The sequence below is a fragment of the Schistocerca cancellata genome, chromosome 6, assembly GCF_023864275.1.
Source record: "Schistocerca cancellata isolate TAMUIC-IGC-003103 chromosome 6, iqSchCanc2.1, whole genome shotgun sequence".
Taxonomy (NCBI): Eukaryota; Metazoa; Arthropoda; class Insecta; order Orthoptera; family Acrididae; genus Schistocerca; species Schistocerca cancellata.
In genome coordinates this window covers 553,322,945-553,346,345 of record NC_064631.1, presented here as the reverse complement: position 1 = coordinate 553,346,345, position 23,401 = coordinate 553,322,945, and the positions used below count along the sequence as shown (strand labels likewise).

The window sequence follows — 23,401 nt, the reverse complement described above, 5'->3', positions numbered from 1 at the left end:
AAAATAGTGCAGTGACCATTGCCAATTTTCCCTGTATCTAATAGTATAAAAGTGAAAATTAATTGTTTACTTGTATATGATTATTGTAATGAAATGTAAACAAAATACCATTTTCTGAATGCCTCTGCTCTTTGCTGTTTCCCTGTGTGTCACCTGAGGTTTGCAGCCTCACACATGAAGGAGAATAAAAATGAGGTAAAGATGTGACTGAGTGTATCAGTAAAAGTGTTGTTCTTTCTGGTTTCAGTGAAAAAAGGCCTGCTAGAAGTGATCTGATTGTTCTTGTTGCTCATAATGATGATCCAACAGGTAAGTTGAAGACATAACATTAACTCAAACCATTATGATGATACAAAATTCATTTCTTTTAGTGAGCTCAATAGAAGTGTCACAAAATTATAGCTCTCTATATAGTTATCCAGCAACATACCAGGGGTAGTTACAAACATTTTTTAATTATCATCGTGAAAAACTAAAGACACACAGTTAATTTTTTGTTTGTTTGTAGGTAAATGACAGCATTACTGGTACGCATAGAAATCTCCACTTCACAGTATCATAGCAGGCTACTGAAGGAGCCAAAACAAAATGGCAGAGCTTGGAGCTTACTGTTAAAGTGGTGATGGGCTGTTCCATTTTGTTCTGGCTACCGCAGTGGCGTGTGAGGGTACTGCGATTTGGATATTTCAATGTGTACCAAGACTGCTGTGGTGTACCTGCAAACAAACAAAAAATTAATTATAACAGATAAATCTGGCTGGGATAATGAGTTAGGACATATTGCTACTCACTACATAGAGCAGACAGTCAAATTTAAAAGTTCAGTCACCATATGCCCAATGATGCACGACTGCCATGCCGACCTGTAGCCACTGTCTTGCTCATGTTCAACACAGGGAAACATGCCCGCACACATTGTAGCTCCATCGCCCTGTGTACCACATTCTCTCTCTGCCAATATAATTATTCCTAGACTTTAAAACTGATTCCGCCATGTCCCTTCAAGCATGCTTGCTTTCACATTGTTTTCCTGATCTTGCCTGCACCTCATGTATATTCTTGCTCCTTAAACCCTAGTAACAGACCCCCTCCATCTTCCCCATATTCATGTCAGCATCTTACTGACCTCGCCCGATCCATTTACACCTTCCGCTTCCTCTTCTCTGATACCTACCCTCTCACCTGCACCCTCACATTTTATTGTCATTTTATTTTTATTCCAACCTGTGCCATCATTAATTATCGTCATTTTATTTTTATTTCTATTTTTACTTTGATCTCATTTTGTTTTCATGTCAGTTTTATTTCATTTTCATCTTTTTTTTTATTTATTTCCTTTGGGAGTTTTTAGGGTGTTTCTACATTTTTTTAGGTATTCTCAGGTGTTTTCTTTATCTTTTACTGTGGATCATAGATCCTCCCACGAGCTTCAGTACAGAAGAGCCTCCCCATCCATATTCAGAATCTAAGCGTATTCAGGGCTAAGCGTACTTGCTCAGCTCATCCTCCCCCCCCCCCCCCCCCCCCCAAAAAAAAACAGGCATGAACCATGAACAACTGCAGCCTATTGTTCCACAATGACCTCTTATCTTCTCAAGTTCTAACAGTCCATAGTACTCACCAATGCAGTGCTGAAAAATAATATAACTCAGGCCAAGTCTACTCCTGCTCTGCTATCCTGAATTCGTACATCCCATCTAGAGACTGAAACCCTTACCATCCAGAAACTAGAGCAGCAAGCACTCATGTGACCTAAAACAACTGTCCAGTCTATTCACTTCACACTCCCATCTGCAACAACTGCAGGGGCCTCCATCAAACTTTCCCCAAATCCCATAACAGCTGCCAAACGATGCCTTGCAGGTGTACTGCATCTGCCATACACTCTGACACTCTGTCCCATCACATTACAGATCCAAAAGCTGAAACAGGCAGACTACACAGTTATGAACGGATCCTCGAAAAGCCTCAGTGCACAGAAGTCCTTTCAAAGACCTCACCTTTGTCCTCATTCCAAAATTCAATTTAGCTGGGCTTGTCCAAGAATTTACCTCCTCTCAGTCGACATCAATCCTACCAGCCAGATTTGACCCAAAACCATTACTGAACCCTGCCTCACTCAGTGTATTCATCTACCTGTGATTCATCCTCAATCTCCTGCCCCCCCCCCCCTCCCCCCCAGATATTCCTCCCGCAACCTTCTTCAGAATTTCCTAATCATAAACCTTCTCTCTCCATCATTCCCACTGATCCATCAACATAGGAACCAATCCCAAATCTCCAGAAAGAATGTGATTTACAACCTAAAAACCATCCAGACTTTATAATCCTACCTGCTGACACTGGGCAACACTGTTGTTATGAACCATAGGGAGTACCTGACTGAGTGCTTCCACCACCTGTCAGACATGTCTGCCTACAAGCCTTGTCACAGTGATCCCTTTCCAGGTGTCCATGTTCTCCAGTCCTGCCTGATGGAAATCAGTATAAAGGCAGGGTTCCTACAAAAGTAATATATAATGTCTGAAGCATACAGGTATTAAGTTTATTACAAAAGTAGTAGATAACCCTCCTGTGTGTCTGGTGGTTAGAATAGGCCTGTAGTACTCCTGCCTGTCGTAAGAGGTGACTAAAAGGAATCTCGCACATTTCGGCTTTAATGTGATGTTCTCCTAAAGAGTTTGACCTCCACTTTTCAAAATTTTCTGTTAAGTGCATACCATTTGGGGAAGGATGCCTTACGTTTTGCATTGTAAATCCGTCATACCCTAAGATCTGGCAGACTCGCTATTGTCATGGAGTCGGACTTGCACTGAGCTTCCAGCCACTTCAGCTGCAGTGTGTTCCGGGTAGCATACTTTCCCTCCATTGTGTGCTTCCATCTTCATACTCACGATACAAATCAAATGGATATTCGACACTCAAAATCCAGCACGGTAACCAGCCCGTTGTGGTGGGGTCGTCACATACCCTCTTGGTGGTAGTCCCCTGACTACACAGGGCTCGCACTGCTGATGATGCCTGAGCTGCTAACTCCACACGTGTGCTGAGGGGTACATGCCCGTCTACCTGGGGCATCAGGACTCCCAGCAAACACCATCCTGCCTGGGTGGTCTTTGCTGTGACTTGATGGCGCCTGTGGGGAGAGCCCCTGGTTAGAGTGGGTGGCATCAGGGCGGATGACCCACAATGAAGCAGTGTCTTGTCATCTGTTGCTGGTCCTCATCCAGCAGTCTCAAAGCGTGGAAAGCATCAGTTCAATACCAGGAAGTATGATCTGAACTCGTTCCCCTCCCTGGCCACACCGTGGGAGGGACGTTAGGCTAAAGAAAGGCATGAGCCATATTCGCCTCGATTTTTAGTTTGCACGCCATCTGATGGGGAATCTTTCGCCACCATGAAGCCTCAGTTCTTTGTTGGCGATTTAGAAGAAAAGTTTGGGGAGGTGGATGGTTTGTTCAAGATGTGTTCTGGGTCTGTCCTAATACAGACAGCATCCTCTGCCCAGCCAAGGGCGTTCCTCGCCTGCAACCATTTGGGTGATGTTCCTGTCTCCAAAACGCCCAATACGAGTCTTAACAGGGTCCAGGGTCATATCTTTCACAAAGACCTCCTTCTGCAGTCCAATGACGAGTTGCGTGCCGACCTCGAGCGGTGAGGTGCTCACTTCGTCTGGTGCGTATACATGGGTCTGAAGGACAATAGGATTGCCACTGGTGCCTTCATCTTGGCCTTCGAGGGGGACACCTTACCCGAAAAGGTCAAGGTGATGGTGAACCGGTGCGATGTCCAGCTATACATCCCTCCCTCTATGTGGTGCTTAAACTGCTGGAAGTTCAGTCATGTGTCTTCCAACTGTAATTCCAGCCGTAGGCCTATATGCCGAAGTTGTGGACGTCCTGACACTCCATGCGCTCCCCCTCCTGTCTGTGTCAGCTGGGGGGGGGGGGGGGAGGGGGCCATTCCCCTGCTCACTGGAGTGCCCAGTTTTCCAGAAGGAAAGAAAAATAATGGAATACAAGATCCTGGACTGAATGACCTACACAGAGGCTAAGAAAAAGTTAGAGCGGTTAAACCCAGGCCGCATGGAAACTTCATAAACTGTAGCAACTGCACACATTTCACATTCCTCAGTGATGCCGCTTGTGGCTGGCCCTTTGGGCCACAAGATCACACCTGCCCTCTTAAGGGTGGAGGCTCCACCTATCACTGTTGCTTCCGCGACTCCGTCTTCGGGAGCAACGCCCTCTCAACCATTGGGGCCACCGGTCCCCACATCTGAGCTGAAGGAGTTGCCCCTTCTTCGGCCCCTCTCCCATGTACGGGGCCTTTGGGGCTCAAGGAGCCACAGGCTGCGATTTGAAGGGCTTCCTGCTCTTTGTCCTTACCTGATGCTGCTTTAGGGAAGCCCTCCCAGCAAGCTCCGAAAGAGCAGCGGGAGGACAAACAAAGGTCGAAGAAAGAGAAACAACCTGTTCCACCGAAAGAGGTTCCGATGGTTCCCACACCACCACCACCACCACCACCACCACCCACCACCCACCAGTTCTGCCTCTGAGGACGAGGTGGAGCTTCTAGTGTCCCCCGAGGTCCCCACTCTCGCTGATTCCTCTGAAGCAATGTTCCTAGCCGTTAGCCCTCCACAGATGGCAGCAGCTGACCCTAGGGAGTAACCTGCATTCTATGTCCCTTCATGCCTTCCCAGAACACAGAAAGCATTATCCTCCAGTGGAATTGCATTGGTTTTTTCCACCACTTGGCTGAACTAAGACAGATTTGAAGCTCAACACCTGCTCTCTTTATTGCCCTCCAAGAAACATGGTTCCCAGCAATGCGGACTTCTGTCCTTCGTGGCTATCGGGGGTTTTATAAAAACCAGACTGACTGTAACAAGGCATGATGTGGCATATGTCTGTATGTTCTTACATCTGTATATTCTGAATCAGTGCCTCTTCATACAGCTTTAGAGGCTGTTGCTGTGAGGATAAGGATGACCTTGGATATTACTGTCTGCAATACCTACCTTCCTCTGGCTGCTCTGATCTCCCAAACCCCCCCACCCCCCACCCACCATTCCTGCTTTTGGGGGACTTCAACACCCATAACCCCTTATGGAGTGGCACAGTGATTACTGGCCGGGATAGGGATGTCGAGAATCTTCCCTCTCAGCTCAACCTCTGCCTCTTAAATACAGGAGACCCCACACACTTTAGTGTGGTTCATGGCACTTATTCGGCCATTGACCTATTGCTTTGCAGCCCAGCACTTTCACCATCTGTCCACTGGAGGATTCATGACGACTTGTGTGGCAGTGGCCACTTTCCGATCTTCCTATCACTACCCAAGCGTCACACTTCTGGATGTCTGCCACGATGGGTCCTTAATAGGGCCGATTGGCTGGCTTTCACATCTGCTCTCACCGTTGACACTCGTGCACATGGCTCTATTAATGTAGTGGTCGAGCAGGTCACTGCATCAGTTGTATTGGCTGCAGAACATGCAGTTCCTCTTTCTTCTGGGTGCCCTCGACATAAAACTGTACCTTGGTGGCCGCCAGACCTTCACTGGTTCTCGTACGCCTGCCTCCCATGTGTGGACTCGGATTCCCCACCTTTATGGTTACCTAACCCTGCTGGGGGTGCCTGGGATTTCAGTAAATGGGGCAGTGTGCACCGCCTCAGGCGAGATCACCGAGCATTTTGCTTGGAGTTTTGCATCTGCAAACTATCAACTGGCTTTTCATTCCTTGAAAGAGCAGGCAGAATGACAGCATTTGTCTTTTACATCACGCCGCTTTGAGCCATACAATGCTCCTTTTATTGAGTGGGAATTCCTCAGTGCCCTTGCCCATTGCCATGACACAGCTTCTGGCCCTGACCGAATTCACTCCCAATTTCTCAAACATCTGTCTGTGGCATCACTGCATCAGATTCTGTTTATCTTGAATCGCATCTGTGGTGAGGGAGTGCTCCCGTCCCAGTGGCAGGACAGCATCATTGTCCCAGTGTTGAAACCTGGGAAGAACCGTGCAGTGTTGGACAGCTACCGCCCCATTGGCCTCACTGACATTCTCTGCAAATTACTCGAACGAATGGTGAGTCGGAGGTTGTGTTGGCTCCTGGAGTCTCGAGGCCTTCTGGCTCCATCCCAGGGTGGTTTCCGCCGAGGCTGCTGAACGACAGATAATTTGGTGTTCCTTGAGTCTGCCATCCGAACAGCTTTCTCCAGGCACCAACATCTGGTCGTCGTATTTTTTTACTTATGGAGGGCCTACGACATGACCTGGCGCCACCACATCCTTACCACGCTACATGTGTGGGCCTCTGTGGCTCGCTCCCGATTTTTATCCGTACCTTCCGTGTTCAAGTTGGGGGCTCCTGCAGCTCCTCCCATATCGAAGAGAATGGGGTCCACCAGGGCTCTATATTGAGTGTTCCATTGTTTTTAGTCTCTATAAATGGCTTAGCAGCAGCTGTAAAGCCATCAGTGTCACCCTTGTTATATGCTGACAATTTCTGCATTCACTTCAGTTCCTCCACCATTGGTGTTGCTGAACGTCGACTCCAGGGAACCATTTGGATTGCACAGTCATGGGCTCTCACCCATGGGTTTCACTTCTCTGCTGACAATACCTGCGTGTTTCACTTCTGTCGGTGATGGACAGTCCATCCTGACCCTGCAGTTTTTCTTGATGGCCATCCACTACGGGTAGTCGAAACGTATCGCTTTTTAGGGTGGGTTTCCAACACCTGGCCAACATGGCTCCCCCCCACATTCGGCAGCTTAAGTGGAAGTTTTGGCAGCATCTCAACGCCCTCTTCTGCCTGAGCAACACCACTTTGGGGACAGACCGCTCTACGTTGCTGCGGCTCTACAAAGCCCTAGTTCAGTCACGACTCGACTATGACAGTGTAACGTACGGCTCGTCAGCGCCCTCCGCATTGAAGTTGTTTGATTCTGTGCACCACTGCAGAATTCGTCTAGCGACAGGTGCTTTACGAATGAGGCCAGTGTATTAGTGGAGGCTGGAATCCCTCCATTGCACATCAGGCACTGCCAACTATGCAGCGCACGTCCATAATTCACCTCAGGATCCGAATTACCATCTTTTATTCCCAAACACAGTGGTTCATCTCCTGGAACGGCGACCTCTGTCAGGGATAACCATCGCTGTATGTGTCCGTTCCCTATTGTCAGAACTCGAGTCCTTTCCTTTACAGTGTCCCGTGCGGGTCCATAAACATTCGCCTCCATGGTGTATGCCTCGGCCAAAATTACAGCTGGATCTATCACATTTCCATAAGGACTCTGTTCCTCCTGAGGCACTCCTCCGTCACTTCTCATCGATCCTTGACACGTCCCAGGGTTCTGAAGTCATATACACCGACAGCTCGCTGGGTAGGCTTTGCCTATGCTCACTCGGCGCATATCAAACAGTGCTCCTTGCCAGGTGGCTCCAGTGTCTTCACTGCCAAGCTGGTGACCATTTCTCATGCCGTTCACCACATTCGTTCCTGACCCCGTGTGTCCTACCTGGTCTGCAGTGACTTGTTGAGTGGTTTACAGGCCATTGATCAGTGCTACCCACGCCATCCTCTAGTAGCAACTATCCAGGAGTCGGTTTATGCACTCGAACGGTCTGGTCAATCAGTGGTCTTAGTATGGACCCTGGGCCATGTCGGAATTCCGGGAAATAAGCTCGTTGACCGGCTGGCCAAACAGGCCTCTCGTAAACCGCTTCTGGAGATTGGTCTACCCAAACCTGACCTCTGATTGGTGTTACTCCACAAAGTTTTTGGGATTTGGGATGCTGAATGGCACAACTTAGTTATGCTCAATAAACTCCACACCATCAAGGAGAGCACATATGAGTGGAAGTCTTCTCTGCGGGCTTCTCGCAAGGACTCTGTGGTCCTCTGCCGCCTGCGCATCAGCCACACTTGGCTGACACGTGGGTATCTTCTCCGGCGTGAGGCTCCACCATGTTGTTGCTGCAGTTCCTGTTTGACAGTAGTCCACATTTTGTTGGACTGTCCACATCTGACCATTTAAAGACTGAATTTTGATCTTTCTGACACACTTCCTTCGATTTTAGGAGACGATGCCTCGACGGCTAACTTGGTTTTACGTTTTCTATGTGATGCCTGTTTTTATTCTTCGGTTTAAGCTTTAGTTCCTGTCATTTGTCTCCCTGTGCTTACTACCCTAGTACTTTTAAGTTGGAGATTCTAATGTGTTGCAGAGTGGCTGGCTCATCCTTTTTTATCCTCGTGATCAGCCAGCCCAGGACATCTGCTCTACTGTTTTAAGCTCTTCTCTCTGTTTCTTGCGTGTCTGTGCTTCTCTTGTCTTCTGTTGCCCCCAGTGTTTTCAGCTTCGTGTTTTTTTCATCCATCTAGAATTCCTGTGGTGTATATTGTTTGTCTTAAGTTTTCTCCCATGGACTTGGTTCAATGAAACAAGGGACCGATGACCACACAATTTGGTCCCTTTAGAAATAAAACAACCAACCGACTGACCTACACTGAGGCTTAAGGGGAAATATGAGCGACTCCATCCTGTGTGAATGACTTCCTCTTATGCCACCACTACGCCAACAATGATAGCCCCATCAATTCAGCGAATTCCAGTCGGCTCCCCGAGCCATAAGACGACACCTGCTATCTTGACTGTGGGGGATACTACCCTCCCTGTTGCTCCTGCGCCACCTACTTTGGGAGCAACACCCCACCCATCAGGGACGTCCATACCCACTTCTAAGCCAGAGAAGCGTCCAACTTCCGCAGCTCCTTTCGCTTCGAAGGGGTCCCTTGGGTCCCTTCCTTCCCCGGTTTCCACCAGTGGGAAGGATGACGCCTGCCAGTGGCGTAAGTGCCCACAAGCAGCTGGTCGTAGGGCTTCACGACCCTTCTCAGTCCCAGAGACTGAATCAGTGAAACCCTCCCAGCCAGTGAAACCCAAGGAGCAGCAATAAAAGTCCAAGAACACCACCTCTAAGACCAAGAAACTTGTGGTGGCGCCCACCCCACCACAACCTACAATCTCTGCGACTGAGGATGGGGTGGAGATTTTGGCGACTGCTGAGGACCTAGATTTCGCCGGACCCTCATACACCGTGGAAGTTGATTGCACAGTTACTCAATCGGTGGCAGCAGATGATCCAAAGATGTTATCTGCCTCCTCAGTCGCTTCAGGCCAGTGGAATTGCAGCGGTTTGTTCCACCACCTTGCTGAGCTCCGACAATTTCTCAGTCTTCACCCTTTCTTCTGCATTGCTCTCCAGGAAACTTTGTTTCCAGTGATGCGAACCTCTGCCCTCCGTGGTTATCGGGGTTATTATAAGAATCGGGCAGCTTATGAGAGGGTGTCTGGTGGAGTCTGTGTGTACACCGTTAACTCTCTTTACAGCGAGTGTGTCCCTCTTCAAACACCTTTATAGGCTGTCTCTGTTCGGGTGTGGATGCCTCAGGCTGTTACTGTCTGCATCTCTTATCTTCCACGGGATGGTGATGTCCCACAGCATGCATTGGCTGCGTTGATAGCCCAATTGCCGCCACCTTTTCTGTTACTGGGTGACTTTAATGCCCATAACCTTTTGTGAGGTGGATTTGTGACAACAGGCCGAGGCACTGTCGTTGAGCAAGTGTTGGCACAGCTCGACCTTTTTCTTTTAAATAATGGTGCCTCCACACATTTCAGTGTGGCGCATGGCATGTGCTCAGCCATCGACCTTTTGCTCTGCAGCCCTGGCCTTCTACCATTTGTCCAATGGAGTGTGCATGACGACTTGTGCGATAGTGACCATTTTCCAATGTTTCTGTCACTGCCCCAGCGTCACTCACCTGGGTGCCTCCCCAAATGTGCTTTGAATAAGGCTGACTGGGACTTGTTCACCTCCATTGCCACTCTTTCTCATGGCAACATTGATGTGGTGGTTCACACTATCACCACCGGCATCATTTATGCCGCGGAATCTGCAATTCCCTGTTTTCCCGGGTCCCCTCGGCGGAAGACTGTGCCTTGGTGGTCATCGGAAATCACTGAGGTGATTAGAGATCGCACGTGGGCCCTCCAGCGTCATAAGTGGCACCCATCATTGGAACACCTCATTACCTGTAAACAGCTGCGTGCCTGATCCCGACGACTTATTCGCCGACGGAAGGAGGAGTGCTGGGAACAGTATATCTCCACCATTGGCACCCGTACCTCTTCCTCACAGGTTTGGTGCAAGAACTCTGTGGGTATCAGATACCCGTCAGTGTACCTGGGCTTTCCCTGATTGGAGCAGTCTGTACTGAATCAGACAGGATTGCAGACTCTTAGCAGAGCATTGCGCTCAGAGTTCCGCTTCTACGAATTACCCATTGGCCTTCTGCTCCCTGACAGAGAGGTTGGTTAGTCGGAGCCTTTCATTCCATACGCACCACTCCGAATCGTACAATGCTCCATTCAGTGAGTGGGAATTCCACAGTGCCCTAGACACTTGCCCTGATATGGCTCCCAGGCCAGATCGCATCCACTATCAGATGCTCAAACACCTCTCGATTATCAGATGCTCAAACATCTCTCGATGGACAGCCAGCGACACCACCTCGACCTTTTCAACTGTATCTGGGTTGAGGGTGAGGTCCCTTCTCAATGGCAGGAAAGCATTATCATCCCAGTGTTGAAGCCTGGCAAGAACACCTTGGAGGTGGACAGCTACCGCCCCATTAGCCTCACCAACATTATGTGCAAGTTGCTCGAACGCATGGTCAGCTGGAGATTGAGTTGGCTACTCGAGTCTCGGAGCCTTCTGGCTCCGTCCCAGGGTGAGTTCCGCAAGGGCCGTTCTGCCACCGATAATCCGGTCTGCCTGGAGTCTGCCATCTGAACGGCATTTGCCTGCTGTCAGAATCTGGTTGCCGTCTTTTTGACATGCAGAAGGCGTACGATACGGCGACATCACATCCTCACCACACTTCAGGGGTGGGGTCTTTAGGACCCGCTCCCACTTTTTATTCAGAATTTTCTGTCGTTTCGTTCCTCCCATGTGCAAGTTGGTTCCTCCCATAGTTTCTCCCGAGTCCAGGAGAATGGGGTCCCGCAAGGCTCTGCTTGAGTGTCTGCCTCTTTTTAGTTGCTATCAATGGCATAGGTGCAGCTGTGGGAACGAGCGTATCGGCTTCTTTGTATGCTAATGACTTTTGCCTGTAGTACAGCTCCACTGGCATTGTGGTTGCTGAATGGTGGCTACAGGGTGCTATCCACAGGGCGCAGTCGTGGGCCGTAACGCACAGCTTCCATCTCTCGGCTGCCAAGACCTCAGTCTTGCATTTCTGCCAGTGTCGCATTGTTCACCATGAGCCATGGCTTTATCTTGACAGCGAACCTCTTGCCGTGATGGAAATGCATCGGTTTTTGGGCATGCTTTTTGATGCCCACTTGACTTGGCTGCCTCATATTCGGCAGCTTAAACAAATGTGCTGGTGGCATCTTAATGCTCTTCATTGCTTGAGTCGTACCAGCTGGGGTGCCGATCGGTCTACCCTTCTGTGACTGTATCAGGCGTTGATTCAGTACCGTCTTGATTGCAGGAGCCTGGCTTACAGTTTGGCATCGCATTCTGCGTTGCAGTTGCTTGACCCCATACTTCACTGTGGGATCCGACTCGCAACTGGAGCTTTCTGCACAAGCCCTGTAAACAGCCTACTTGTGGAGGCTGGTGTCCCTCCATTGCGGATCCGGCACCAACGACTACTGGCCACTTATGCTGCACATGTTTGTAGCTTGCCTGGGCATCCAAATTACCGTCTCCTGTTTCCCAACTTGGTCGTCCATCTTCCAGAGTGGTGGCCCCAGTGAGGGTGTACAATCGCGTCCGTGCTTTTCTCTCTGGGCTTGAGTTTTTCCCTCTCCCACCTCTTTTCCGGGCCCATATACGTATACCCCCGTGGTGTGTGCCCCACCCATGCTTTCGGCTGGATTTGATACAGGGCCCAAAGGACTCGGTCCCTCCTGAGGCCCTCCACCACTGCTTTCTTTCCATCCTTGTCGCGTTTCACGGCTCTGATGTGGTCCAACTCACCTGCGTAGTCCTTTCCCTTCTCTACCTCTTTCCTCTTCCTTTTTCGCCCATCCAATGCTGTGTATAGCCACCCATCATCCTGTCACTGCCATGTCCCTGCACACTCTCACAGACATGACTACAGCAGCTTAGCCCACTACTTTTGTGCATCCCTCCCCACTTACATGTCTTCTGCCCCACAACTATCTACCTTAGCACAGATCATTAGTCATCCCAGTGGGGCCACAGTGCTCGCAGTGGTGTGTGTGTGTGTGTGTGTGTGTGTGTGTGTGTTCATCTGATGAATTGAATTTTGTCCAATAGCTAAAAAACATTCAACAGCTTACTTTTAATGTGCCCGTCTGCTGTTTCACGCCTTCTTAATGTGTGCAGCAGCATTCTATCGTACATCCAATTGTTACATAACTTTATTGTCATGGCATTAATTTACTTTCTCGAGGTAGCAATTATTTTCTTGAGGTAGTAATTAAAGCCTTGCCTTGGCGATGCAAATGCTGGCCGGTGTGGCCGAGCAGTTCTAGGCGCCTCAGTCTGGAACTGCGCGACCGCTACGGTTGCAGGTTCGAATCCTGCCTCGGGCATGGATGTGTGTTATGTCCTTAGGTTAGTTAGGTTTAAGTAGTTCTAAGTTCTAGGGAACTGATGACCTCAGAAGTTAAGACCCATAGTGCTCAGAGCCATTTGAACCATTTGAGTTGCAGATCTGAGTGCTTCTTGTGCCTTGCTGTGTGCCTCCCATTGGATCACAAGATGTTACATTTATTTTAATTACTGAGAAAACTCTATTTCATAAGTACTTACTGTGATTTTGAAGTTAAACAGTGAATTTTCACTCTTGCTATGAGGCTTCTTTAATCTGAGCTTTCTTCCTAGCTACACACTAATTAATTATAGTCATTTTATTGCACACTTTTATTGCTGCACTTCTATAGTTCCTTTGAGTATGTCAACAGCTGCTTTTTTGAAGCAGTGATTTCAGTGAACTGTTCAATGAATTGATGAGTAAGCTCTAGCCTTTCATGCTGAAAAGGCTATGGCTCTCCATTTCTTGTTAGCTCTTGGATGTTTCTCTACTGTATCTTAATTTATTATGATGGCAAATAATAATTGTTTAACATTTGTCTTCAAATTCTAAGACTTACTTTGTAGTTTAGTGTGTGTACCTTCGTATACATAGCTCACACTGCTCTGTCTAGCAACTTGTCAACACATTTGTTGTGTGCCTAAATACTAGTTGCTGGTTAATGCTGAAAATGTTGTGACAGAGATTTTCACATTTTAACAGTGGAAGACGAAGATTCGTGTTCTGTCCTAATCATTTTATGTAGTATCTTAAAGTGGTTCCATTCTCATAAAAGATCGCAGTAAATATTTTTTTATAGATGTGTTTATATGGAATGACTGTGTGGCATATTCTAAAAAAAAAAATCAGGTATTATGTTTGAACTTAATGTAAAGAACATTTTGCATCAGTGCCACTTAATGACCACAGTTTGCATTTAGGGCCGGTTATCACACTAAACAGTTGATACTGGTTCATGACAAGAAGACAGGGTACAGTGTATTGATATTGAGAGACAGATTTGTTATCCAGTACATACCTACTGGAGGCATAAAATGCAGTACTGCCAAAATACACACACAAAAGTAAAGGGACACAATAGCTAGCTTTTAAAGCTAACAGTTTCTTCCTCAGGGATTGGGGGGGGGGGGGGGGGGGGGGGGAGGGGGGGTAAGGGAAGGTTATGCAGTGCATGTAATTGAGACATCATGATGATAAGATCATGATAGTGAGGACAAGAGTGCACATAGAAAAGGGGACATTGGAGAGTAAGTCAGAGATAGTATGTTAGATTAGGGTGTAAGATAAACAAATAGTGAGTTTAAGAATTGGGACACACACACACACACACACACACACACACACACACACACACAAATTACTCATTTGTTTCCTTGTTTGAAGTTTCTGATGATGGCGTAAGCCAAAATGTGTAAAGTTCGTAGTTTTAAAAACAATTAAAAAGCAGTCAAGATGGAAAACATTGACAAGTGATACAACAATTGTGGATATGAATAAAGGTTTAATGTCATTTATTGACACGACTGCTGTTCCACACCTGAAACACGCCTGCAGCTGCAATTTATCTGAGGTAGTGTGTGCCTTGGTTTTAGTTGCTGTGTCTATTTTTGTAAATAAATGTTTCATTGCTTTTAATTTTTAATCTACTGTCTTTGTGCCAGAATACTGTTTATAAATTTCCTTGTATATTTGATTGATGTTAGCATTAGTATTTGTCCGGAGAAATAATTAAATGTAAAGAACCTGGGTGTCAAAATCGTTATTCCAGTCTCAAAACATACAGTGATTGAATCCTTTTTACACGTGCTGTAGGCCTAGTAATAAAGTTTGTGGATGTCATCAACTAGAGCAACATTCATGTACATAGAAGTAGAAAACTGCAGAGGCATGACTGGTCATAGAAAGAAATGACTGAAGGTGTGAGCATTGGGCAGGCCTGTGGTTCAAGAAGGAAAAACAGGTGGTATACTTGTTAATTTTAAGGTAAAACAGTATTAGAAATAGATCATTGTTGTGCAAATAGAGACAAAAGGAGTTAGTCTCTTACTGTCTATATAATCTGATGCAGTATCTCACAAACAGGATCTCTCCCCCTGTGGGTCCGGGGTAAGAATAGGCCCGAGGTATTCCTGCCTGTCGTAAAAGGCGACTAAAAGGACTTTCAACCGTTTCGGCCTTCCATGTGATGGTCCCCCTTGGGGTTTGACCTCCTTTTTTCAAAATTCTACAGAAGTACGAGCCTTTTGGGGAAGGACGCCTTACGTGGTGTATCACTGGTCCTCAGTGCACTAAGACCTTGGCACTCAGCATTGTAACGGCGTTGTAACCACACCCACTATTCCTCAAATTGGGCCTAAACGCCGGGATGGGTTGCACAAGTTACGCCCATAGTGCGTCCCCATCTGCACCTACGATCATGATGGACTTTCCATGGCACCCGAAATCCAGCACGGTAGCCAGCCCGTTGTGGTGGGGTCGTCATGTACCCTCTAGGTTGTAGCCCCCTGACAACACAGGGATTGTACTGCCGATACCTGAGCTGCACCCTCCCCACGTCGGCCAAGACTCGATGCCCATCTCCTTGGGGCATCGGGACTCCTGGCAACGGTCATCCTGCCAGGTGGCCCTTGCTGAGGCTGAGTGGCACCCGTGGGGAGAGCCCCTGGTCGCATTGGGTGGTATCGGGGCGGACGTTTCGCAGATGAAACGTCAACATGTATCAGGTCGCTCTGCGCCCGAGTCTTTTAAAAAGAAAGGTACTGTCTCTGGTTCTGGTTCTCCTGCCCTTTCCCCCTTGGCCACTCCCTGGGAGGAAGGACAGGCCCGCCGGCTTGGGGGCGAAGTACTTCCCCCGCTATTTAGTCTGTTCTCAGACCGATGGGGGGGACGTTCGCCACCTCCAAGCCCATGTTCTTTGTCCAGCACATCGAGGACATCTTCGGGGAAATCGAGGCTCTCAGTAAAATGCGCTCGGGGTCCGTTCTTATAAAGACCACCTCCGCCACACAGTCGGCGGCGCTCCAGGCATGCGACCGACTAGGGGACATCCCAGTGTCTATTGTCCCGCATCTGGCACTGAATAGGAAACGGGGTTATTTTTCATCGGGGACCTCCTGCTGTAATCTGATGATGAGCTCAGGGCCAACCTGGAGCGCCGAGGCGTGCATTTCGTCCGGCGAGTTCAGCGCGACCCCAAAGACCGTCGCATCGACACCGGAGCCTTTATCCTCGTCTTCGAGGGGGACGTTCTGCCGGAGAAGGTAAAGGTGATGTGCTACCGGTGCGACGTGCGACCTTACGTCCCGCCTCCTATGTGCTGCTTTCAGTGTTTGCGCTTTGGGCACATGTCGTCACGGTGTGAGGCTGAGCCCCTTTGTGGCAATTGCGGACGTCCTCTTCGTGGGGAACATACATGCACCCCACCACCTCAGTGCGTCAATTGTCCTGGCATCCACTCGCCTAGATCTTTAGACTGCCCCGCGTATCAGAAGGGGAAGAAGATTCAAGAATTCAAAACTTTGGATCGTCTCTCTTATTCTGAGGCCAGGAAGAAGTATGACTGCCTCCATCCCGTGACGTTGACAACTTCGTTTGCCTCAGTCGTGTCCACTCCTTCCACAGTATCCTCACCCCTATCCTGTCCCCCCTCCACCTCCTCACCCCATCCGGGGTCTACGCCTCCGCCTCCCAAATCCCTCCCTTCCAAATCCTCCTCCCTCGCGGCCCCTGCCCCCTCTGCCCTGGGGGCTACCCTTCCTCCCCCTCCCCCTCCGCTGCCTGAGAAGCGATCCTCTTCTCAGGCGTCCATTGGGGAAACATTCCGGACCCCGGCTTCCAAGGTCCGGCATTCCAAAACAGACCCCGCGCGTGAGGACCTTTTTCGGGTCCAGCCCACCATCCCCGTGCCTCATCGGCCTTCCAAGAAGAAATCTTTATCCCCCTCTCCACCCCGGCGCGTTTCATCTGACGCTCCATCCATGAGTCACTGCTCCCAGCCGTCCTCAGTTTCGCCGGGACGCTCTGCTGCCAGGCACTCAGCTGGCCTCTCATTGGCGAATGATGCTGCCCCTCCTATGCAACCTGGGAAAGCGGCCGCCGCTGGCGACGACTCGATGGAACAGGATCCACCTCCCGTCGGTTGTAGCGTTGTTCCCTCGACACCTGGCCCTCCGCGGCCGTCGAGGTGACCAGCTCTTCACCCGTTCCGTTCCCCCTCTTTTCTGACTAGCGATGGCTTTGTTACATTGGAACATAAGAGGTATTCGATCTAATCGGGAGGAATTACAACTGCTCCTCTGCCTGCACTGTCCACTCGTCCTTGGTCTCCAGGAAACCAAGTTGCGCCCAACTGACCGTATTGCTTTTACCCACTATACCTCGGAGCGGTCTGACCTTCCCCCTGAGGACGGTATTCCAGCTCATGGTGGGGTCATGTTGCTTGTTCGGGACGATGTCTATTACCATCCCCTCCCATTGACCACCCCACTCCAAGCAATAGCTGTCCGTATTACCCTTTCTGCCTTTACTTTTTCTGTTTGTACCGTCTACACTCCATTGTCATCCGCAGTTAGTCGGGCTGACATGATGCACCTGATTGTTCAGCTTCCTCCGCCGTTTTTATTGTATGGCGACTGCAATGCCCATCGTCCCCTTTGGGGCTCTCCTGCATCCTGTCAGAGAGGCTCTTTCTTGGCGGATGTCTTCAACCATCTCAATCTTGTCTGCCTCAATACTGGCACCCCGACTTTCCTCTCGGACTCTACTCATACCTACTCCCACTTGGACCTCTCGATCTGTTCTACCACTCTTGCCCGTCGGTTCGAGTGGTATGTCCTTTCTGACACCTATTCGAGCAACCACTAACCCTGTGTCGTTTGTCTCCTGCACCACACCCCTCATGTCCTTCGAGGTGGAACATACCGAGAGCTGACTGGGGACTTTACTCCTCCCTGGCGACCTTTCCGGACCACGATTTTCTCAGTTGTGACAGTCAGGTCGAATACCTCACAGCTGTTATCATCAATGCTGCCAAACATTCCTACCTCGTACTGCCTCTTCTTCACGTCGCGTTTCCGTCCCCTGGTGGAATGAGGCTTGTCGAGACGCTATCCGTGCTCGACGACGTGCTTTACGCACCTTTCGCCGCCATCCTATGTTGGCGAATTGTATTGGATACAAACGACTCCGAGCGCAATGCCGTAGAGTCATCAAAGACAGCAAAAAGGCTTGTTGGGCCTCTTTCACCAGCTCCTTTAATAGTTTTATCCCTCTTCTGTCATCTGGTGTGGCCTGCGCCGGCTGTCGGGCACTAAGGCCCACTCCTCGGTACCTGGCCTGACTTCAGTTGATGAGGTCCTTGTTGATCCTGTGGATATCTCCAACGCCTTCGGCCGCTTTTTCGCGGAGGTTTCAAGCTCCGCCCATTACCACCCTGCCTTCCTTCCCAGGAAAGAGGCAGAAGAGGCTCGGCGACCTTCCTTCCACTCGCTGAATCTGGAAAATTATAATGCCCCCTTTACTATGCGGGAACTCGAACGTGCACTTGCGCTGTCCCGATCCTCTGCTCCGGGGCCAGATGCCATTCACGTTCAGATGCTGGCACACCTTTCTCCGGCAGGCAAAAGCTTCCTTCTTCGTACTTACAATCGCGTCTGGAGCGAAGGTAAAGTCCCCATCCGTTGGCGTGACGCTGTCGTTGTTCCTATACCCAATGTTCAATGCGGCATTCGTCGCCGCCGCTCCGCTGTTGACCACCTTGTGACCTTGTCGACATTCATCATGAACAACTTTTTGCGAAAGTGCCAAACGGTCGCCGTGTTCTTCGATTTGGAGAAGTCTTATGATACCTGTTGGAGAGGAGGTATCCTCCGCACTATGCACAGGTGGGTTCTACGCGGTCGCCTGCCCCTTTTTATTGATTCCTTTTTAACAGATCGAAAGTTTAGGGTACGTGTGGGTTCCGTGTTGTCCGACGTCTTCCTCCAGGAGAACGGAGTGCCTCGGGGCTCTGTCTTAAGCGTAGCCCTTTTTGCTATAGCGATCAATCCAATTATGGATTGCATTCCACCTAATGTCTCAGGCTCTCTTTTTGTCGATGACTTCGCGATCTACTGCAGTGCCCAGCGAACATGCCTCCTGGAGCGCTGCCTTCAGCGTTGTCTAGACAACCTATACTCATGGAGTGTGGCAAATGGCTTCCGGTTCTCTGAAGAGAAGACGGTTTGCATCAACTTTTGGCGATATAAAGCATTCCTTCCGCCATCCTTACAACTCGGTCCCGTTGTTCTCCCATTCGTGGAAACAACTAAGTTTCTAGGGCTCACACTGGACAGGAAACTTTGTTGGTCTCTGCACGTCTCTTATTTGGCTGCTCGTTGTACACGTTCCCTTAATGTCCTCAGAGTTCTTAGTGGTTCATCTTGGGGAGCAGATCGCACTGTCCTGCTTCGCTTGTATCGGTCCATAGTCCGATCAAAGCTGGATTATGGGAGCCTTGTCTACTCGTCTGCTCGGTCATCCCTCTTACGCCGTCTCAACTCCATCCACCATAGGGGGTTACGTCTTGCGACCGGAGCTTTCTACACTAGTCCCGTCGAGAGTCTTTATGCTGAAGCTGCCGAATTACCATTGACCTACCGGCGCGACATACTGCTTTGTCGGTATGCCTGCCGGCTGTTGTCAATGCCCGACCACCCCTCTTATCAGTCCTTCTTCGCCGATTCTCTCGACCGTCAGTATGGGTTGTATGTGTCCGCCCTGCTGCCCCCTGGAGTCCGCTTTCGTTGCCTGCTTCGACAATTGGATTTTGCCCTCCCTACCACCTTCAGAGAGGGTGAGAGCCACACCACCTTGGCTCCAGGCTCCGGTTCATGTTTATCTCAACCTCAGCTCGCTCCCGAAGGAGGGTACTCCGGCTGCAGTGTATTGCTCACGGTTTGTTGAACTTCGTGCGTGACTTGCCAGTCACACCTTTATTTACACTGATGGCTCCAAAACTGACGATGGTGTCGGCTGTGCCTTTGTCGTCGGGGCCGTCACCTTTAAATACCGGCTCCTCGACCAATGTTCCAGCTTTACGGCTGAGCTTTTTGCTCTCCATCAGGCCGTTCAGTATGCCCACCGCCACCGCCATTCATTGTATGTACTCTGCTCTGATTCACTCTGTGCTCTTCAGAGCCTTGGAGCTCCATATCTGGTCCATCCCTTGCTGCAACGGATCCAGCAGTCCCTCCATTCTTTCGCTGAGGGTGGCTCTCCTGTCAGCTTTCTGTGGGTTCCCGGCCGTGTAGGAGTGCCTGGGAATGAGGCTGCTGATGCTGCAGCCAAGGCTGCAGTCCTCCTGCCTCGGCCAGCCCCCCTTTGTCTCCCGTCATCTGACGTTAGTGGGGTTGTTTGTAAGAGGCTTGTGTCCTTGTGGTGGGATACTTGGTCCTCACTTCAAGGAAATAAGCTCCGGGCATTAAAACCGTTCCCAACTGCTTGGACAACCTCCTCCCGACCATCTCGGCGAGAAGAGGTCCTTCTGACCAGGTTGCGGATTGGGCATTGCTGGTTTAGCCACCGCTACCTGCTCTCCGGTGACCCAGCCCCGCAGTGCCCTTGTGGTCATGCATTAACAGTGCGCCATGTTTTATTGTCGTGTCCCCATTTTAGTCAATCTCGTGTTGTCCTGTCTCTGCCATCTACTTTACAGGATATTTTAACGGATGACGCTCGAGCAGCTGCTTGTGTTCTTCGTTTCATTACTTTGACTGGATTGTCCAAAGACATCTAACTCTTTTACTTATTTTATCTGCCTCTTTGTAAGAACTTTCTGGTGTCCCCCCCCCCCCCCTCCCCCCTTGAGTTTTACTAGATTCTCGAGCAACATGTGGTGAACAGGTGGAGAAATAGACACAAGGGAAGTCTACCAAACAACAATGTCACTACCAATGGATTCACATTAATAAATTGAGAACTTCAGTTTAATTAATGTTGCTGTATATGGGAAATATATTTCACCATAAATAAAGAAGACATAATATTTCCTAAGACGATTTGAACAGAGATAATCCTTCTTGGTTACATTCTAGTGCACAAGAAATAATAAAGACGTATTCAAGATGAGAATAACCTATGTAGTTATTGAAATGTCCTAGCAGATTAAAACCCTGTGTCAGATCATTTTAGAATTTAATTGTCCAAACTAATAGATTCCTGTTTGTTTTCAGATCAGATGTTTGTCTTTTTCCCTGATGAACCTAAGATTGGAATTAAGACAATTAAAACTTATTGTCAGAGAATGCAAGAAGAAAATATTCACCGTGCAATTATTGTAGTGCAGCAAGGAATGACACCTTCTGCAAAACAGGTAATTTATTTCAGTGCATTTTGCAGTTGTTATTTTAGAATAGTTGTTAGTGTGAGAGGACTTTACTCATCAGTGGATGACGTTAAAAAAGAATGAAATGTATAGCTTTCTTCAACTTGCGACAATCTACAGTTTGACATTGGACACAGGACTGTCATGTGGCATTTTTCACAGTAAGAAATCATTGCTACAGGTGAAAGGGATGCTACATCACAGAAAGAAAATTGTTGAATAAAGTGAGTATTGTATCAGTGACCTTTGGATAACTAAATTGACACCCACATAGTCTTAGTCACACTTAAAAAAGAGAATAAGCAGTCAGTTGTTGGCATAATGAGACAGAAAACTGTAAAGAAAATACACTCTCAAGGAACTTGGGTTATGAGCTATGATGAAAGTAATATTATGACAATGTAAATTCCATGGTGAATCAAACGATGGAAAATCCAGGATGGAATATAACAATATTATGAGAAGGAAAGTTGCTACTCACCGTATAGCAGAGATACTGAGTCGCAGATCGGCACAACAAAAAGACTTTCACACTTAAAGCTTTCGGCAAATGGCCTTTGTCAACAATAGACACACATAGGTGTGCCCCCCCCCCCCCCCCCCCAACACACACACACACTTATTGGCCGAAAGCTTTGAGTGTGAAAATATTTATGTTGTGCCTATCTTCAACTCAGCATCCCCGCTATATGGTGAGTGAGTAGCAACTTTCCTTCTCATAATATTGTTAAATTCCATGGTGGATACACCAAACAATAATTCGTGAAGGCAACTTGTACCTCTGTAGATGTGTTATGGATAGCGCATACAAACATATCGTATCTCAGGAAATTGCACAAAATGTGAACTAGGCAAGGATTGGAGATGAAGGAAGGACCCCTCTAGATGGCATATTAACTGTTTGACATAGGAAGGTGCTATTTATCTATAGCTGTTCTGCAGATATATTGGTAGATTTGCTATCTAAAGAGGAAAATGTTTGGGTCAGAATAAGGGTGGACAGAAATATTGGAAAAGTAGGGTAGTTTGGTGTCGAGGGCACAGCAAGGTTGTGAACATGGATGGCGATGATGTACATTCATAGTGAGAAGGAAGGTTTGTGGTTATAATGGGATGGAAACAGTGGGTAGGCAGTGAAATAAATAAGTAGTTTGGATGCAGGAAGTTACGGTGCACGCAATTGCTTGGAAATGGTGGTCAGCATCACCACTGTAACTAGGCTGGTCCAGCCTGTACAAAAGTAAGAGAGATGCTGGAAGTAACTTGAGTTAATTGCAAAAAGTACTCGATTCATTTGCTAGTATTTTTTTAGGTCAGTATGTGGGTGATGAAACAACAATTTCAATAAAAGGTTTGATTTGTTATATAGCATGTTATTTGAGAACCAAAAGTGTTTTTGTTACAGAAGAGTGATGTTAATTTGGTGCAAGATAATTCAGAATTATAATTCGTGAACTTTGTTTGCAGTCACTGGTTGACATGGCACCAAAATACATTTTGGAGCATTTCTTGGAGTCTGAACTGCTGATCAACATCACAGAGCATGAACTGGTACCTGAGCATGTCGTAATGACGCCAGAAGAAAAGCAAGAGTTGCTCGCAAGATAGTATCCTTTATAAAATATTACTATTACCTGTTGTAAAAAGTTTGTGTTGGTGGTATAAGAATAAAACTTCCCATATTTCATTTATGGAAGTGAGCTGCCATTACATGTGTAACTGCTCTGTGTTATTGTGGAAAAAAAATTGTATTTATTTTACCGAACTGTAAGATTATTTCTTCTATTTAGCAGAAAGTTGGGAGGACATGCATTTTTGTGCCATGCTTGAGTTTTTAATTTGTGTGATTGTCACTTTTATTTGTAATCAACACAAAAACAATTTCCAGCATGCAGTTTACATTTTCATCTAATGTCTGGTATGCAGTGTGCATTTTCATCATAGTTACCATATATACATGAATAATCCACGCATGTTATTTTCCCAAATTTAAGGACGAAAAACTGGAGTACATGGGTTAATTATAACAATGGTTGTACTGCTCCGCCTCCAACAATAGATCTCGTTATACTATAGTGTTGTTGCAGCCTCATTTGTGATTCATCAGTAGCACAATAGAATCAAGTATTAACCACAAGTTAACTTGTAAATTATGGCTACAAGTTCTTGTTATTGCTTACATACATCTTAAGAAAAACTTGAAGTTATTGACAAAGCACAGAACATTGGAAACCGTGCAGCAGTAAGAAAATTGATGCAAGCAAGGGTTGTATTCATGACTGGTGAAAAAACGAAATTTGTCTTAAAAACAATAATCACCGTGCATTTCGTGCCCAAAAAAGTTCAGAATCTCGACCTCGAAAAAACTCTGTGATTATGTAGACGAGAA

At 47.9% G+C, this 23,401-nt stretch overlaps 1 protein-coding gene across 3 annotated transcripts in view; it reads left to right on the top strand.

Moving 5' to 3' along the window:
* LOC126191518 (DNA-directed RNA polymerases I, II, and III subunit RPABC1) overlaps positions 1 to 23,401 on the top strand; it is a 59,384-nt gene that overhangs the window by 20,334 nt on the left and 15,649 nt on the right. For all 3 annotated transcript variants that reach the window (XM_049932417.1, XM_049932416.1, XM_049932415.1), the window contains exons 3-5: positions 248 to 309; positions 20,861 to 21,000; positions 22,480 to 22,619. In XM_049932417.1, the coding sequence (XP_049788374.1) occupies positions 248 to 309; positions 20,861 to 21,000; positions 22,480 to 22,619 (342 nt within the window). The remainder of the gene's footprint in view (positions 1 to 247; positions 310 to 20,860; positions 21,001 to 22,479; positions 22,620 to 23,401) is intronic.